At 45.1% G+C, this 19,418-nt stretch overlaps 1 protein-coding gene across 7 annotated transcripts in view; it reads left to right on the top strand.

Moving 5' to 3' along the window:
- Nucleotides 1-18,024, top strand: part of ubr5 (ubiquitin protein ligase E3 component n-recognin 5) — a 66,941-nt gene extending 48,917 nt beyond the window's left edge. For 2 of the 7 annotated variants that reach the window (XM_056286006.1, XM_056286008.1), the window contains exons 41-58: nt 233-466; nt 778-851; nt 1,625-1,797; nt 2,096-2,245; nt 2,679-2,896; nt 3,395-3,515; nt 3,688-4,060; nt 4,252-4,339; nt 4,446-4,590; nt 4,676-4,806; nt 12,352-12,412; nt 12,645-12,826; nt 14,188-14,272; nt 14,389-14,544; nt 16,417-16,530; nt 16,784-16,928; nt 17,093-17,178; nt 17,290-18,024. In XM_056286006.1, coding sequence (XP_056141981.1) covers nt 233-466; nt 778-851; nt 1,625-1,797; nt 2,096-2,245; nt 2,679-2,896; nt 3,395-3,515; nt 3,688-4,060; nt 4,252-4,339; nt 4,446-4,590; nt 4,676-4,806; nt 12,352-12,412; nt 12,645-12,826; nt 14,188-14,272; nt 14,389-14,544; nt 16,417-16,530; nt 16,784-16,928; nt 17,093-17,178; nt 17,290-17,502 — 2,749 coding nt within the window. In that variant the 3' untranslated portion in view covers nt 17,503-18,024. The remainder of the gene's footprint in view (nt 1-232; nt 467-777; nt 852-1,624; nt 1,798-2,095; nt 2,246-2,678; nt 2,897-3,394; nt 3,516-3,687; nt 4,061-4,251; nt 4,340-4,445; nt 4,591-4,675; nt 4,807-12,351; nt 12,413-12,644; nt 12,827-14,187; nt 14,273-14,388; nt 14,545-16,416; nt 16,531-16,783; nt 16,929-17,092; nt 17,179-17,289) is intronic. The other 5 variants (XM_056286007.1, XM_056286009.1, XM_056286012.1 and 2 more) reach the window with 5 other exon arrangements.
- The last annotated feature ends 1,394 nt before the right edge of the window (nt 18,025-19,418 follow it).

Consider the following 19,418-nt stretch of genomic DNA (forward strand, 5'->3'; position numbering starts at 1 on the left):
TAAATTGTACTACCTTGAAAAAAAGCTTCCAACCCTGCGGTGATTTTGTGGGAGAGTCCCTGAAGTACTTTTGAGTAGATGACTTCATCTGCAAATGTCTGAGTGAAAAATAGTGAAAACTTAATTTTTGTCCTCAAACACCACACAGTCTAAACTCCAAATGTGAAAAAAGAAAATGGTCATGCTTCACATTCCCTAATAACCATCTTCACTTATTATGTTTTCCTTTCAGGAGAACTGCCACATTGCTGACGGCTCGCCAAGGCATGATGTCAGCACGCGGCGACTTCCTCAACTATGCTCTGTCCCTGATGCGCTCCCACAATGATGAGCACTCAGACGTGCTTCCTGTGCTGGATGTTTGCTCGCTAAAACATGTGGCTTACGTCTTCCAGGCTCTCATCTACTGGATCAAGGCCATGAATCAGCAGACCACTCTGGAAACCCCACAGATGGATAGGAAGAGGTAAAGAGAAAAATTATGAGAAGTGCGCTTTGAGTCAAAATCAGCAACAGATGATTTACAAAAACAGAATGGTTTTCAGTTTGACCACGAAAAGATAAAGCCCCTTGCGCAATGACTTACAGCATTGTCTGTTTATGTAAGGCACCCCTATCTAATGCTTAAGGGAAAAAAAGCGTGATAAATCATTTTTTATTTATTTTGCAGTAATATAGCAGTACCATATGACTTGCCATCCGAAGGACTGCATATTTTGTTGATTTGTTCATATTCTGTTTGCAGTTTGTGTATGTAACTCACTCTTCTGTTGGTAGGAATCGTGAGATTTTGGAGCTGGGTTTGGACAATGAGGATTCTGAACATGAGAATGATGAGGACACCAATCAAAGTAAGCCAAAGAATTAACCCACTCATTTGTCTTTTTGAGTCAAGAGTTTGTGCCTTCTGATGCTTTGCTAGTGCTGTTGAGTTTCAAGTTATTTGGAGTATGACTGTGTGCGACAAACTGTCAGATTTCGATCTAAAGACATCAAAAGAAGCAAAGTAGATAAACAGAAAGAAGGCCAAAGCGGCATCTGGGTGGCGTGGTGGTCTATTCCGTTGCCTACCAACACGGGGATCGCCTGTTAGAACCCCCCGTTACCTCTGGCTTGGTCGGGCGTCCCTACAGATGCAATTGGCCGTGTCTGCGGGTGGGAAGCCAGATGTGAGTATGTGTCCTGGTCACTGCACTAGCGCCTCCTCTGGTCAGTTGGGGCGCCTATTCAGGGGGCAGGGGGAATTGGAGGGGAATAGCGTGATCCTCCCACACGCTGTCCCCCCCTGGTGAAACTCCTCACTGTCAGGTGAAAAGAAGCGGCTGGCAACTCCACATGTATCGGAGGAGGCATGTGGTAGTCTGCAGCCCTCCCCGGATCGGCAGAAGGGGTCGAGCAGCGACTGGGACGGCTCGGAAGAGTGGGGTAGTTGGCCAAGTACAATTGGGGAGAAAGAGGGGTGGGGGAATCCTACAAAAAAAAGAAAGGCAAAAGCAAGATGGCTGCTTGCAAAGGTATAGTTCAGGCTAGAAACTCCTGTTTCATTATATAACATTGCGTTACCTGTCATGCCAGAGTTAAAATTACCTGTATTAACAGTTGCTTTGTTTTCCTCTCACCTTAGGTTCAACTCTGCAGGACAAAGATGAGGACCCTGTTCCTGCTGAAACAGGCCAAAACCACCCATTTTTCCGCCGTTCAGACTCCATGACTTTCCTGGGCTGCATTCCCCCCAACCCCTTTGAGGTCCCCTTGGCTGAGGCCATACCTCTGGCAGACCAGCCCCATCTCCTGCAGGTTAGGCTCTGCTGGTAAACACCCATGCTGGGTGTAAGGACACAGAAAAAGTCCTGATCTTAATAACTGACAAGTTGAGAATCCATAATTGAGATCTGGACATTGATCCAAATTCCATTGTATGAAGTATTTAAAATCCTTTCACAAAATTCACATGAAATGTACTTTACATTTGTGTAGATCAGTTTAAATCTTAAAAGAAAAGTCTTTAAACAATAGTAACAACAGCGATATGATGATATATCACCACTGCCAAAGTGCCTAGGTGGATTTATACCAAAAATGTTTGCTCTTGCAGCCTAATGCCAGAAAGGAGGATCTGTTTGGCCGTCCCTCTCAGGGCTTGTATTCCTCCTCTTACATGGCAACCAAAGGCCTGGCTGAGGCGAGCATGGACAGGAACTGCCTGGAGGTAAACATGGGCTCCTCTCTACCCTCCTCCTCTCAGGTATACCACCCCTCACTGTTCAAACACACTGGCATCTATGTTCTAATATCCACAGTTGGCTAACAGCTTACTTATATGGCTTAGAGATGAAATGGCCATGTATTATCAGGATTAAACTGTAAAGGCTATCCAGGATTCATCATATCCTCTCCTGTCCTCTCAAAGAGCTTTGGAAAGCTTTGGTTTTTCTTCCCCTCCTACCTCAACCTCCTTTGTGCTTTGTGAGCTTAAAAAATGGATATTATGAAATAATGGATACTTTGATAATTAGTTTTTTAAGATACGCCAAGTTATGCAAGTGTGTACATTGGAACATGGCCAGTCTTCTGGCCCATTAAATGTATTTCCATTCCTTCATCATCAAAAATCGCCATCTCACCAAAAATGGCATTTCACACCACTAAAGAAAATACCCTGACTCCATATAAAACAGATCCTGCCCACCAAGATGTCCTATTCAGCCAACCTGAAGAATGTGATGAGTATGGAGACTTGCCAGCGGAGCAATGAGGACCAGTCATTGGCAGAGCAGGAGCTGGAGGCTCCCAAGCCAGGCCCCTCGCCGCATGACCTTGCCGCCCAGCTTAAGAGCAGCCTACTGGCTGAGATCGGTTTAACCGAGAGTGATGGACCTCCTTTGCCATCATTTAGGTAGAGATCATCTGTGTTTTCTTTACACACATGTACCTTAAAGGACCACCCACAGCTAAAAAAAAACCCCAAAAAATGATTTTTTTGTACGCTTCATAGCTCTGTGAGCCTTCCAAAAGATACCTGCTGTAGTAGTAGTAATCACAGCAAAACTGTCCAAATATCATGAGACAAATTCTGAAATATTTTATTCAAATAAAAAGCATTCCAGAAATGTAAAACCTACTCATAACATAATTTGCCAAGGAGAAAACTTGGGTTTCAGAATCATAATTGTCCCCAACATGCACACAAAAATATACAGGAAATATTATCAAAAAAGACTACCACTCCTATAAGGTATTCTGGATTAGGGTGTAAGGATGCTGTCGTAGATACTTATATAATGTCCACAGTACATTGCATTCCTGACAGTAGCCTTAAATCATCTACTTTTGTAGAATGTATTGGAAGACTTAAAAAGGGTTTCCTCCCTACCTTTTCTCTATGTCTCTCCAGACCCCACTGTAGTTTCATGGGGATGGTGATCTCACACGACATGCTGCTTGGCCGCTGGCGTCTGTCGCTGGAGCTCTTTGGTCGTGTCTTCATGGAGGATGTTGGAGCTGAGCCTGGATCGGTACGTTAAAATCACACGACAAGCACATTTTAAAAAAACTCCCCCCCACTCCCTGCAGTCTTCTGAAGTTTAATTGAATGTGTCATCTGAGAAAGAAAGAATGCAAATTTGAATAGAAAAATAGAAGGATAACTCTTGGTAATTTTTTTCTAATCCTTTTTTTATTCCCCAGATCCTCACAGAGCTGGGGGGCTTTGAGGTGAAGGAATCCAAGTTCCGCCGGGAGATGGAAAAGCTGCGGAACCTACAGTCCCGTGACCTGGCCCTGGAGGTGGACAGAGACCGGGACCAGCTCATACAGCAGACCATGCGGCAACTGAACACACACTTTGGCCGCCGCTGTACCACCACCCCTATGGCTGTGCACCGTGTGAAGGTCACATTCAAAGATGAGCCGGGCGAGGGCAGCGGTGTGGCACGTAGCTTCTACACGGCCATCGCCCTGGCCTTCCTCTCCAACGACAAGCTGCCCAACCTGGATTGTGTTCAGAGTGTCAGCAAGGGCATGCAGGCCAGCAGTACGTGTCAGCACGATTACAACTCAAGTATGACGATGCATAGAAAACTATAACATGGCATTTAATGTTATTGATCCATGAGATGGTGTTTTGCACAATGTTAAATCTTGCAGTAACTTGGATGAAACGATAATGTTGCTGATTTTCAAAGATTAACCTGTTTAAATGTGTATGTGTGTGTGTTCGCCAAACGTGTGTGCGCTCTGGTATGATCTTAGATCTGATGCAGCGGCTGAGGAACAGAGATCGGGAGAGAGATAGGAGAAGTGGAGGACTTCGTGCCGGCTCCCGAAGAGACAGAGACAGGTAAACTTGAGATACTGAAGCCTTAAATGTTCCACTGATGTAAACCTCTCCCATCACATTCGGTGACTAAGACTTATGCCCAGCCGCGTTATTGTCTGTTTGATAGGGACTCAAGGAGGCAGCTCTCCATTGACACTCGGCCCTTCAGGCCTGCTTCAGAAGGCAATCCCAGTGACGAGCCGGACCCCCTACCTGCACACAGACAAGCCCTAGGGGAGCGGCTGTACCCACGCGTGCACGCAATGCAACCGGTAACAAAGCTTCACCTGTCCATTTGTTTACGTGAAATGCAGAATGGGGAATGTAACCTCATCTCTATGTCTGTGTGTTTCTTAGGCATTTGCCAGTAAAATCACAGGCATGCTGCTGGAACTGTCTCCAGCTCAGCTGTTGCTGCTTCTGGCCAGTGAGGACTCTCTCAGAGCCAGGGTTGAGGAGGCCATGGAGCTTCTTATCGCACATGGAAGGTATAGCTACCCGCTCCATCACATTAGAAATGCACTGATCCACTTTTTTTTTCAGTTTCGATACCTGAATTTGGATGTCTACTGATACCAGAGCTCTCTTTTGCTGATTATTATTATTATCGTTGTCGTTGTGTAAGGTTACATGAGGCTTTAGTAAACCAAACGGCACTTCTTATTAAAAGAGCAAAAACATGCAAAAAGGCATTAAATTTATTCCAAAGTAATTTATTTAAACTGTAGTTTCACTAGGCTTCACATACAAACAGGTGTAGGAGTGCAAATTGCTATGGCATCTGACAGGGTCAAACTGCTTTTTTCCCCTCTCCAGATTACCTAAAATAATTAAATTTTGTTACAAAAAGACCAATCCTGTAGTCATTTCACATTGAACAGTGCCAGAAAGGTTTATATTTTTTTTTTTGTTGGTGAAAGACATAAAGCAACATTGAGTGGTGATCTGGAAATATGTTGCTGGTGTTAAGGTGTCTGGTGATACCCACCCTGTCTAGCCTGGCAGCACTGACCCTGTTCTCTGAAACCTTTACCCATGTGTACTGTCTGATGTTTGAATTTTTTATTCTCCAAGCATCAATCAAATCAAATTGTGACAATAGCCTGGATAAAGTGATGGAAGATTGTAAATGTGGTTCTCTTTCATAGCGTTCGTTTTGATGTCTCACTATGAGATATGCCCCCTCGCATATTCACAGAAACACTTGTACCATTACAAAATCCGTACTCCAGTCATAACGTCTGCATCAGGGCCCTGCGCCTTATATATGACTGACACAGCATCACTCATCATTCAGTCACCTCTTCTCACTTCATAAGCAAGCTACTCTCACCCGTATCTGAGCTGACTAGCTAAACTGTCCTCAAACTGGAGTGAACACCTCTGTCACCAGACACTAACCGCTGCTAGACTGGTACTACTGCCTTCACCATAGGTAGTTTTTTACTCTGGCCTTGCCCCAAACAGCGGAGTATTTCTGCTTCTACAAGCTAGCTAATACATTAAATTTGCTACTCCAAACAATTAATGATACAGGGAACCTGCAGTCACCTCACTGCTTGCCCACTGTTGGAGCGAGCTAATGAGATTATTTTACTCTGGCCTGCCCCCAAACAGCAGGGTATTTCTGCTTCTACAAGCTAGCTAGCACATTAACTTTGCTACTCCAAGCAAGCTAACGATACCGGGAACCTGTGGTCACCTCATTGCTTGCCCACCGTTGGAGCCAGCTAATGAGATTATCACGCCAGATAATTATTTTAAATTGAGCACACCATCTAAATGGATACAGCTGCCAAGCTGCTTCCCACCTTGGAGCAAGTTGATTCCACCTGCCTGTGTACCTGCAGAAAGAAAATTTCGAGCAAAAAAACACACCAGATTTGCTCCACGTGTCTTGGGCTAGAACACGGCCAAGTCGCTGTCAACAACCCCGGCTCATCTACTCGCTTCACGGCTAAGAACCTCCGCCGAAGACTAGCCCGTCAGGCTAGCCTCTCGGATAAGGACCCTATTCTTACCGGTCCCACCCCAGAGGAACCCCATCTTGGTGTGGTTGAGGAGATTTTCTGGTGTTGGAGGAGGACGACGAGGATAGTTTTTCCTTCGTTCCCCCGGCAAAGATTCCCAGCTCTCCATACCTGTCCGCTGCTAAAGGCAAGGGTGAGGCTGTACAGCCTCTGCCTAGCGCTGAGATGCACGACATGTGTAAATGCGCCACGGAGAGTCTGGGAATCCCATGGCCCACTGTCATTGCAGAGGCTACCCAGTCCCACTACGAGGGGAAAAAATTGCTCCAGGCCAAGCGGGACTGTGAGACAGCTGCTCCCCGAGCTCCTGGAAGAAGTCACTGTCTCATGGAAAGAAAATCCATACTCCAGCATGACCCCCATTCAAGGGGTGTCTTCCTTGGATTATTAAGGGATGGATAAGCATGCCATGGCATGCGTTCCCCTGGCACAGTCTCCCAGCTCTCTATGCCTGTCCGCTGCTAAAAGCGAGGGTGAGGTTGCACAGCCTCCACCTAGCGCTGACCTGCACGATGTGTGTAAACGCACCGTGGAGAGACTGGGAATCCCATGGCCCACTGTCGTTGCGGAGGCTCCTCGGTCTCGCTACGAAGGGAAGAAATTGCCCCAGACCAAGCGGACTGCGAGACAGCTTCTCCCGGTGTTCCCCGAGCTCCTGGAAGAAGCCACCATCTCATTGAAAGAAAATCCGTACTCCAGCAAGAACACCCCCCCCCCCATTCATGGAGCGTCATCCCTGGATTTTGAAGGGATGGATAAGCATGCCATGGCCCTCATGCCACCCATGGAGCCGCTGATGGCAGCCCACCTCCACCCGCGGTTGTCGTCTACATCATCCAGACCACCCACCCTCCCCGCCAAAGCCGACCGCTTCCAGTCCCCCATGACTGAGTGAGTTTACAAGGTGGTAGCCCTGATGGTGAGAGCACTCAACGTCACCTCCATGTTGTCTGTTTACTAAGCGGAGCTTTTTGACGACATGACCGAGGTACCCGACGCTTCCGTGTAGGATGAGATTACCACGATTGCGGATATCTGTCTGTGTGTCCAACAATGCGCTGTCCAGGCCGTGGGGAAGTGCATGTTGATGTTGGTGCTGCAGGAGAGGGCAAGATGGCTCAATCTGACAAACTTGTCGGGTAAAGAGAAAGGGATACATCTTGGACATCCCAGTTGTTCCTGATGGCATATTTGGCTCCGCTCTCGCTTCCATGCAAAAGAGATGCGAGGCAAAGAAAAAGGAAGACAAAGGCTTATAGCTCTTTGTCTCCCGCGGAAAGTGGACATGCCAGCCGTCCCCTGTTCCCTGACAGTCCAGCAATCCGGGGAGGAATCCCCCAGTGCCAACCCTCTCGCTTGGCGGCATGCGGGCTCGGAGCTCAGTCTGTGCATTCCAGCCAAGGAGAGACGAGACTCAGTTCAAATGTGGGATTGTTCAAAGCCACATTCAAGTCTCATGAGCACTCACACACACACACACACACACTGTAAAAAAAAAGAAAAAGGAAGTTCATTCACTGATGCGTCCAGGCACACAGCCAAGGGCGCAGTATTGCATTTTTTTTTCCAAAAAGGAAAAAGATAAACACAAAGTTGCAAAACATAGTGTTTCCCCATATAACACCACCAGAAGGGACCAGTGCCCTCCCTGGGGTGAAACAACCCAGGGCACCTGTCACGAAGTCTTATCAGTTCGCACATGCGCAATAGCACCCGGATGTACCGACAACTGTCAGCCGCTAAGGGGCAGTGTCGTACAGTTAAAAGAGGTTCCCAGAGATCGTGTAGATCAGACAGAGGGTCACTCACCTCTATCTTCACGGCTAGAGAGTTGAAAAACATGCACGGCGTCAAAATGGGTGTTGAAGACACTGGCCAGGGGCTACAGACTTGAATTCGCCGCAGCGCCTCCTCATTTCAATGGCGTCATGCTTCCCGTGCTCAAGGAGAGTCAGCCTGAGTGTTACAGGGAGAAATATCTGCCTTGTTAAACAAAAATGCCATATGAATAGTGCCACACAAGCAGAGGCTAGAGGGTCTGTATTCGAGGTATTTCTTGGTCCCAAAGAAGGGGAGGAACGGCATTCGTCCCATTCTGGACCTACGTGCTTGAAACAACTATCTCAGGAGATACAAGTTTCATATGCACACACACACAACCCTGATACGCTTGGTGCGCCTGGGCGATTGGTTCACATCGACTGACCTGAAGGACGCATATTTTCACATCCCCATTTATCCTCCACACAGGAAATATTTAAGGTTCGCGTTTCAGGACACTGTATAAGAGTAACTAGTATTCCCATTTGGCCTGTCACTGAGCCCGAGGGTGTTTGTGAAATGTGTCGAGGTGGCTATAGCTCCCCTCAGGGAGCGAGGCATCCGTTTAGCCACCTACTATCTGGACGACTGGCTGCTGCTGGCACGCTTGGAGCACGAGGCTGTTACGCACACAGGCATTGTGTTGACACACCTGGTCAAGCTGGGATTTGTGGTGAACCTGGCCGAGCTGGGATTTGTGTTGAACAAGGAAAAAAGTGTGTTAACACCCGAGACGGGACATAGCTTTTCTGGGTCTCACGTTGAATTCGCTCACCCACATGGCCCGCCTGTCAGCCGATTTTGTCATAATGAAACGGGTCACATGCGGCCTGTGTCTCAGGTTATTGGGACTGATTGCGTCAGTGCTCTTGGTGGTGAGGCTGGGCAGGCTGTACATGAGAGATTTCCAGCGTTGGGTGGCTTCTGTCAAACTGGACCCCGTGTGCCACAGACCCCGCAGGGTTACGGTATCTGCGTCATGTGCTCTCGCGCTTAGCCCTCGGAAACGGCCGTCTCTTCTGACAGAGGGTGTGCATATGGGCACGATATCGGCCAGAAAAGTAGTGACAACGGATGTCAGCCTAACGGGCTGGGGCAGTGTTTTTGAAGGCAGGGCAGTAAATGGGGTCTGGAGCACACAGCTCCATCACAGCCATATAAACTACTAGGAGCTTCTAGCAGTGTTTCTAACGCTAAAACATTTTCTGCTGTTTCTCAAGGGGCGTCATGTGCTGGTGAGAATGGACAATACGACCACGGTGGCCTATATCAACCACCAGGGAGGTCTGCGCTCCCAACAGCTGCACATATTGGCACGCGAATTGATATTGTGGAGCGATGCGTATCTCCTATCTGTGAGAGCGACGCACATCCCTGGGATTCAGAGTTTGGGTGCAGGCCTTTTGTCCAGAGGGAATCCCCTTTACGCAGAATGGAAACTGCAACCGGCCACATAGCAGTGCCCACTGTTTTTCTCCCTGCACGACCAGAGCGCACTACTGGGAGTGGATGCGTTCGCGCACAAGTGACCGTGCATTCCACTATATGCGTTTCCTCTACTGGCCTTGATTCCCCCGACATTGTTCAGGGTGTGGGAGAATCCTCTTTCCCTGATTTTGACTGCTCCTCACTGACCGTCCATGCATTGGCTGGCAGAATTGAAGCAGCTCCTCAGCAGTCGCCCGTGGCCCGTCCCACTGGCAGAGACCTCCTCTCTCAGGCGCGCGGGCAGATATTTCACCCCCACCCAGAGCGGCTCGCCTTGTGGGCCTGGCCAATGGGTGGTTTAATTTAAGACATACTGGACTATCACAGAGTGTCATTAATATGATTCAGAATGCCAGAGCATCATCCACCAGGTCCCTTTATGACTGTAAGTGGAGAGTGTTTGAGGAATGGTGCCGAGTGCACAGGAAATTCTCTTTCAATGTTTTGTTGGTGCAATTTTGTCCTTTCTACAGGACCTGATTGACAAGAAGAAGGCATTTCTACTGTCAAGGTTTACTTGGCTGCTATTTCTGCTTTCCATGTCAGTTTTGATGGTAAGCTGGCAGGCCAGTATCCCCTTGTTCCTCGGTTAATGAAGGGTGCACGGAGACTGTTATCCAGCTCTAAGCCTATGTCACGCTCCTGGGATTTGACTGTAGTTCTGGAGGCCCTCACCAGTCATCCCTTTGACCACTCAAACACATAGATATGAAAATGTTGTGTCTTAAGGTGGCTTTGTTGTTGGCTTTGGCTACAGCTAAGCATGTGAATGATATTCACACACTGTCTGTGCATCCTGCTTGTATGTGGTTCACCCCGGGGAACCTTGGGGTGACCTTGAAGCCTAATCCTTCTTTCGTCCCTAAAGTGGTCAATCCATGCTTGCCAGGGGTCCTGACAGCTTTTCAACCACCTCATCACAGCTTTGCAGAGCAGCAGCGGCTGCATATGTTGTGCCCAGTTCACGCTTTATACACTTATGTGGTGAGAACAAGGGCCTTCAGGAAAGGGGATCAGTTTTTTGTGTCCTGGGCTAAGCCCCACAGGGGCAGGCCCATCACCAAACAAAGACTTTCTCACTGGATAGTGAATGCTATCGCACTGGCTTACTCCAGCTCAGGCTTTCAGGTTCCAGCTGGGTTGAAGGCACACTCTACTAGCGGTCTTGTGACGTCTTGGGCCCTGTTTCGGGGGGGTCTCTATCCAGGATATCTGTGCTACAGCTAGCTGGTCATCGCCCCCCACATTTGCAAGGCTTTATAAGTTGGATGTTACATCTTCAAGCCTTGCTCTTGCTGTCCTGAGCGTGGGTTCCTCAGTGGACCTGCCTTATCCACACCTCTTCGGGGGGGCTGGTGGTCAGTCATGGGGTAAGCTTGTCTGGCAATACGAGAGTCTCCATATCCCTACAGTGAGACATCTAAACGAATGCCATGAAAGAGAACTTTAGGTTACTTCCATAACCCTGGTTCTCTGAGTAGCATGCGTGAGATGTCTCATCAGACAGCCCGTTTTGCTGCTGGGGTCAAGCGAGAAGAGGTGTGCTTGTTTTGAATAATGAGTGCCGCTGCGTCAGTCATATATAAGGCGCAGGGCCCTGACACAGACATCATGACTGCCAGCCAATCAGGGCTGGCGTAATGGTACAAGTGCTTTTGTGAATACGCGAGGGGGCGTATTCCATAGTAAGACATCTCACTCATGCTACTCAGAGAACCGGGGTTATGGAAGTAACCCAAAGTTCTTCACTTGTTCTGTCCAGTGTGAAATCTGTAGTGCGGTTCCAATCCCCACCTATGTCTATGTGTTTCCAGAAGAAAAATTATATCTAAATGTCTGAATGCAAAAATCAAAAGGTCTGCCTATCTCTCCCTCCATTAATGTTACAGACTTTCCAAAAGTTTCATCCAAACAAACATTGATTTCCTCCCGAGTGTACAGTACACTGGTTGGTTGCTGGGAATCCGTTACCGTGCCTTCTGAGTCAGAATCGTACTCAATTTCATCGTCATTCTCCTTGTCCTGGCTCTCGGTGACAGACAGTTCCACCGCCACCTCCTCCCCTTCACTCTGTGCCTCTGTCCTGGCTCGGCTGCAGCAGCTGCCAGGGAGATTACGCATGCAGCAGCACCATTAACTCCACGCACATTGGGTCCCTCTGATACATTTACAACGTCATCGACGAACATTTTATCTTTCTCTGAATTACTATGGTGTTTAGGAGACTCAAGTTTAAATTTTGTGGGGTTTTACTTTTTCCCCCACATCCATCGACCTCATTACTTACTCTCTGTGCAGGCAAGTGAGGCACTTGTATCCCACGTCCCCGCACTCAAAACACTTCATACTACCTGAACTTACATATACCATTTTGGCTATGAGCTTAAAATTGCATTATTACATGTTTATAATTCATAAAAACATCAGACAATGGGATCTGGTTCGGTACGTCATGGATCAGTAACGTCAGTCCGATATCTGATATTGGATCAGATCAGTACCAACTCTAACATTGATACCAGCAGTATGAAATTTTACTATTTCCAATAGATGATACCACCTTCTCCAAATAAATTTGGAATCCGCTGTCTTTGCATTCCAGAGAGTCTTTGGTTTGCAGCACTGTACTGATTTTGTTCCTACTCTGCAGTTATTTGGGCACACTATAAGTCTCCTGTCTCTTATCTCTCTCAGGGAAAATGGTGCAGACAGTATATTGGACCTGGGTCTGCTGGAGGCTCCAGAGAAAGCACAAGTAAACTAAATTTGTTTCTAGTCTATACTGTCTCATCATGGTGACTTGTATGTTGTCTTTTTGGTAATAACTGACATTTTGTGATAAAGCTCAATCTGCTTGGCTGGATTTCACAGATGTGTCTACAAAGGCAATCTCTCTCCCTTTTACTTATGACACACAGATGCTTCTGCACAACCCAACCCAAGTTAACACCAGCTCACACCCCTCTCCTCCCAATGTGCGTTTTTAGCAGCAGGAGAACCGGAAGCGCCATGGCTCCACCCGCAGTGTGGTTGACATGGAGCTGGACGACCCAGACGACGGTGATGACAATGCCCCCTTGTTCTACCAACCTGGCAAGCGAGGCTTTTACTCCCCCCGACCTGGCAAGAACACAGAGGCCAGGCTCAATTGCTTCCGTAATATCGGCAGGTATGAGCAACAGCTGTCTCCAAATGGGAAACATTCATGCATACAAATTTTAACACTAGAATGACCAAGTTGGTCGTTTTGACCATTTTGGATTTTCGAAGTTTAATAACTTTGTGAAGAAAAAAAGATACAGACCCGACACTCCCTAAATGCTCCTAAAATTGTCTATATTTGCATTGAAATGACTTTTAGATCAATTGCAGAAAAAAGTTACGATAAGAGCTACCTAAAACGACCATGACCGGTCAAAATGACCACGCATAATGTCACTATTTATGTTGTGTGTTGGTCGCGTCATTTCCTTCGTGCCATTCATTGAAACACTGTCCTAGAAACACACTAGCATTCTCCAGTGCGGAGTAATAGTCTAGACTTGATTTTTGATTATTTCCAATATGTCTGGGTATAGCTGCCATTTCAGACGCATCATGATTATCACTGAGGCATTGCAGTATTTACAGATGTTGGACAGCGGCGATTTTAAATTGTTTGAAAAATAGTAGCAAAGTTGTTAAAATGTTAATTTTGGTGTCAGTCGTTTCTTAACAGACATACTAATACAGGCAATGCATAAATATCGCAATTGGGTATTTATCTTGACAGAATATAGAGTTTAAAAACTGCGGCGGTCAAAATGACCGCTCATGGCCGTTCTAGTAGTTTTTAAGTTCCTGTCATTGTTTGCGACTGTTTCAGTTGTTATTTTCAGTTCTTTTTTTACATTTCATGTTTTATAGACCTTGTTACATTTGTTAGATTAGCAATATGTGTTTTCCATTTTGTTTTTCAGTTAATATTTTCACTTTTTCAATTTTGGTATTCAGGTTCGACCATGTCTCTCTGAAGTTTAAATTCTTTAGAAATAGCACTATAATGGTTAAAATGTTAATTTTGGTGTCAGTCGTTTCCTAACAGACATACTAACATATGCAACGCATTAATATCTCTATTGGGTATTTATCTTGACAGAATATAGAGTTTAAAAACCGCCGGCCATTTTGACCGCCCATGGTCGTTTTCGATAGGAGTGAAATCCCGGTTGTTCTAATGTTAAACTACTCAGCTCAGTCTAATTCACTTCTCAAACTTTTTTTTAAATTTCATGTATCAATGGATTTTAAATTCTTACAATAAAGTTTCGACAGTTACATGTTCTTTATACTAATTGAAGTACTATAATGAAGTCTAAGGTGTATTTATACAGTGCCTCTACTAAGGGAATAAGCATGGAGTGAAACATCTGATTTGATTTGATTAATTTATGAAAATACAATATAACTTCAGCCTTGACGAATTTTTTAAATGTGATCCCCTGCTTGATGTGAAGTCTTGATGTGTTTGTGAATTATTTTTGCATCCAGAATACTTGGTCTGTGCCTGCTCCAAAATGAACTCTGTCCAATCACACTGAACAGACATGTCATCAAGGTGCTGCTTGGCAGAAAGGTAGGAGACTCCTAGTATTGTTTTCTTCACGACCAATAGATGCTGTTAGATTATACTGGCCCTTTAAAATGAAGTTGTAGTGTACTGAGAGTTATCATATATGTTTGTTACTACAGGTGAACTGGCACGACTTTGCATTCTTCGACCCAGTGATGTACGAGAGTCTGCGGCAGCTTATCCGTCATTCACAGGCTGGTGAGGCGGACGCTGTCTTTGCTGCCATGGACCTGGCTTTTGCCATTGACCTCTGCAAAGAGGAAGGAGCTGGACAGGTAATCAACCATTTCCACATGTCCACATGGAACATCCATTTGGGTGCCTTGGTATAGTATCTGTGGCCAAATGTCCATTTCAGCAGCAATAAAAACTGTGTATACAGTCAAAAACAAATCTCACAGCTCTAAATCCAATATGAAAATCTGCCTCTTTAAAGCTGAGTCTACATACAGTGCATCCGGAAAGTATTCACACCCCTTCACTTTCCTCACATTTTGTTATGTTACAGCCTTATTCCAGAATGGATTAAATTCCTTTTTTTCCCCTCACCAATCTACACACAATACCCCATAATGTATTAAAAATAAAAAACTGAAATATTGCATGTACATAAGTATTCACACCCTTTGCTATGACACTCAAAATTGAGCTCAGGTTCATCCTGTTTCCACTGATCATCCTTCAGATGTTTCTACATCTTGATTGGAGTCCACCTGTAGTAAATTCAATTGATTGGACATGATTTGGAAAGGCACACACCTGTCTATATAAGGTCCCACTGTTGACAGTGCATGTCAGAGCAGAAACCAAGCCATGAAGTCAAAGGAATTGTCTGTGGACCTCCAAGACAGGATTGTATCACGGCACAGATCTGGGGAAGGGTACAAAAAATTTCTACAGCTTTGTAGGTCCCGAAGAGCACAGTGGTCTCCATCATTTGTAAATGGAAGAAGTTTGGATCCACCAGGACTTCCTAGAGCTGGCCGCCCAGCCAAACTGAGCAATCGGGGGAGAAGGGCCTTGGTGAGGGAGGTGACCAAGAACCCGATGGTCACTCTGACAGAGCTCCGGCGTTCCTCTGTGGAGATGGGAGAACCTTCCAGAAGGACAACCATCTCTGCAGCACTCCACCAATCAGGCCTTTATGGTAGAGTGGCCAGACGGAAGCCTCTGCTCAGTAAAAGGCACATGACAGCCTGCTTGGAGTTTGCCAGAAAGCACCTAAAGGACTCTCAGACCATGAGAAACAAGATTCTCTGGTCTGATGAAACCAAGATTGAACTCTTTGGCCTGAATGCCAAACGTCACGTCTAGAGGAAACCAGGCACCTCTCATCACCTTGCTAATACCATCCCTACAGTGAAGCATAGTGGTGGCAGCATCATGCTGTGGGGATGTTTTTCAGCGGCAGGAACTGGGAGACTAGTCAGGATCGAGGGAAAGATGAATAGAGCAAAGTACAGAGAGATCCTTGATGAAAACCTGCTCCAGATCACTCAGGACCTCAGACTGGGGCGAAAGTTTACCTTTCAACACAACAACGACCCTAAGCACACAGCCAAGACAACGAAGGAGTGGCTTCGGAACAAGTCTGTGAATGTCCTTGAGTGGCCCAGCCAGAGCCCAGACTTGAACCCCATTGAACATCTCTGGAAAGACCTGAAAATAGCTGTGCAGCGACACTCCCCATCTAGCTTTACAGAGCTCGAGAGGATCTGCAGAGAAGAATGGGAGAAATACCCCAAATATAGGTGTGCCAAGCTTGTAGCTTCGTACCCAAGAAGACTTGAGGCTGTAATCACTGCCAAGGGTGCCTCAACCAAGTACTGAGTAAAGGGTGTGAATACTTATGTACATGCAATATTTCAGTTTTTTATTTTTAATAAATTTGCAAAAATTTCTACAAAACCTTTTTCGCTTCATCATTATGGGGTATTGTATGTAGATTGATGAGAAAAAAATGAATTTAATCCATTTTGGAATAAGGCTGTAACATAACAAAATGTGGGGAAAGTGAAGGGGTGTGAATACTTTACGGATGCACTGTACAAGTAACATTTGTCATGGAGTATTGATATAACCATAGAGAAGATGAATTTACACATTGTAACAGAATGATGAAACATCCTGATCTATAATTCCTGCAGGTGGAGTTGCTGTCTGGTGGGGTCAACATGCCTGTGACTCCTCTAAATGTTTATGAGTATGTGAGGAAGTATGCAGAGCACAGGATGCTGGTTGTGGCCGAGCAACCTCTTCATGTAAGTATCGAACACCCTTGCATTTGCTGTTAGTTGAAATAGCATTTTCCCTCTTTCCCCATCCACTCTTGGACCTGCTGCAACTAAACAAAGCTTTTGTCTGTTCTGCCTTTACTTACTGCCACGGTTACTCTCCCAGCATCCTCTCCTCACACCAATTATGAGTGTTGTATCTGTTTTCCTGCACACAAAATATTTCTTGTTGTATACCCAACAATGACTGTTTGCAAATGTTTTGCGTCTTCACTACCAGGCGATGAGAAAGGGTCTGCTGGATGTACTCCCCAAAAACTCCCTGGAAGATCTGACAGCAGAGGACTTCAGGCTGCTTGTTAATGGCTGTGGAGAGGTCAACGTGCAGATGCTCATCAGCTTCACCTCCTTTAATGATGAGTCCGGTATGCTGCTTTGTTTGAATTTTTGAGGCCTCTTAATTTGTTTATATTCACAGTTTGTAGTTTTTTGGATGTTTATTTTTATTATTTTCTTTTGATGTTCATTCTGATGTGCAATTTGTGCTTTAATGCATTGAGAAATGATTTGTATTTGATTGATCCAACAGGGGAAAATGCAGACAAGCTGCTACAATTCAAACGCTGGTTCTGGTCCATCGTCGAGAAGATGAGCATGACTGAGAGACAAGATCTGGTAAGTCTTTTTCACCTCTATGCAACTGTGACACTATTTATTTACATTTTTACAAATCAACCACCAATGATGACTCTGTATGACCCTACTTAACCCCCCTCCCACATCTAGGTGTACTTCTGGACCTCCAGCCCATCTCTGCCTGCCAGTGAGGAGGGCTTCCAGCCAATGCCTTCCATCACCATCCGCCCTCCAGATGACCAGCACCTGCCCACAGCCAACACCTGTATCTCCCGACTCTACGTGCCACTGTATTCTTCCAAACAGATCCTCAAACAGAAACTCCTGCTAGCCATTAAGACCAAGAATTTTGGTTTTGTGTAGCGGTTCGACAAAAGACAGTACAAAACACAAAACATGTTTACTGTTGTGTAATATTTACTTAGCGCCATTTTTGTAGATTTTTTTGTCAATACAATTTTATGAAATTGACATACTGTCGCTATCTCTCCTGGCGGTAATATTTGTTTGTGTTGTAAACACAGACGGCTTGTTCTTTTTTTTTTCTTTAGTGTTTATGAAGAGGTATACAGTCCAGAACATTCCTGCATTGGCATTGTAAAGATGTAAAGCCCACAGCTTTGCTCTATTGGCTGAAACATTTTACTTCCCAGGAATTTGGCTCGACAGCAAACTGTCTGCCGAAACCCAGCCAAAGATAACAGCAGTATTTAACATAAAAGAAGAAAAGACACACTGTGATTATGATTTCTTTCCCCTGCCCTGAAAAACAAATACCTAATATCACTGACAGTTCACTGCTGCCTTTGTGGAAAAGTCATTTTTTTCTTGTATAGGGGGAGTAGGGAATTTCAAAATAAACTTGGACGCAAATTATGTATTCGGTCTTATTTTTCATCATATCTGTCTGACTCTTCACATTTAACTATTTCAGTTGCCATAGCTGGACTATAAATTTTGTATTAAAAAAATGTAGGAAGGGAATCACTTTGTTATATTAGATTTTGAGAGATGGTGGTTTTGACTACAGAATACAAATATTTTTGAAGCTCGTGGAGGTCCTTCAGATTTTTAATTTTATGGATAATTTTATCAAATGGAATCTTTTGAATCTCACACTCGGGCTTCTAATCCAGACCTGAATGAAATGTCTAATAGTGGGGCTGCCTCTTGTCAAAAGCATTTTTTATGTACTTTTGACTATTTCACTGGTGTTATATATGTAAAAATTTAAATGTTTTCTGTTAATGAAACTTAAGATTTTTAACTTTAAACATCCAAAAAAAAAAGCAAATCGGTGAAACAGCAAGTAGTGGGTCTTATCCATATAGTGTTAATGTATATTGGGTACCAATTATAAGAAATTTAAAGATCTGAGATTAATTTTGTGACTTAAGTGGCTCAAAATGAAAACGGCTTTTTCAAAAGTTGAATGCAGCCAATCTTAAATGATATGTGGTAAACTTTTCACAGCAAAAATATGAGAAATACAAGTTAAACGAATTTTTCTCCAGTATCAATCCTTAATATCAGCACATTCAGTCAAACAAAAAATGAGGACTTGTCTCCATTGCCATTTTTATTTTGGTTGGGGGGCTTTAAAGGTCGTTCTCAAAAACTTGCAGACATTTAAGCTGCTGTTTAAGCTTTTTGTTGTTCGGCCTAGAAAAATTCAAAACTTTGGAGTTGAAAAATGAAAAAGAAAATGCTCAAACAATGTATGCTTTTCCTCATTATGCCATCAAAAAACAGTGGAGCGCTTGGAGAAAATCTTTTTGTTATTCGTCCATCTGGCACACAATTTAAGTAAAACAAATCCCTCTTAACTTTTTTTTTTCTCCCCCCGGAGTGGTGTGTGTCTTCTTCAAGCTCGGGTCCTCTGCAGAGGCCTTGGAGTTTGAGGGTTCTGCACAGTATCTTAGCTGTTTCTATGACTGCACTCTTCTGGACAGAGACCTCAGATGTTGTTCCTGCATTCTGCTGGAGCCACTCCCAGTTGCTCCGATTACCGCTGGGACTACTGTGGATTTCACCTTCCACATCCGATCTAGTTCTTCCCTCATCCCTTGGTATTTCTCTAGTTTATGCTCTTTCTTCTTGATGTTGCTGTCGCTCAGGAATGCTATATCGATCACTACTGCCATCTTCTGTTCTTTGTCGACCACCACAATGTCTGGTTGGTTAGCCAGCACCTGCTTCTCAGTCTGGAACTCGAAGTCCCACAGCATCTTAGCTCTACCATTCTTAACCACCTTTGACGGTGTCTCCCATTTGGACTT

The sequence above is a fragment of the Lampris incognitus genome, chromosome 9 (assembly GCF_029633865.1).
Source record: "Lampris incognitus isolate fLamInc1 chromosome 9, fLamInc1.hap2, whole genome shotgun sequence".
NCBI lineage: Eukaryota > Metazoa > Chordata > Actinopteri > Lampriformes > Lampridae > Lampris > Lampris incognitus.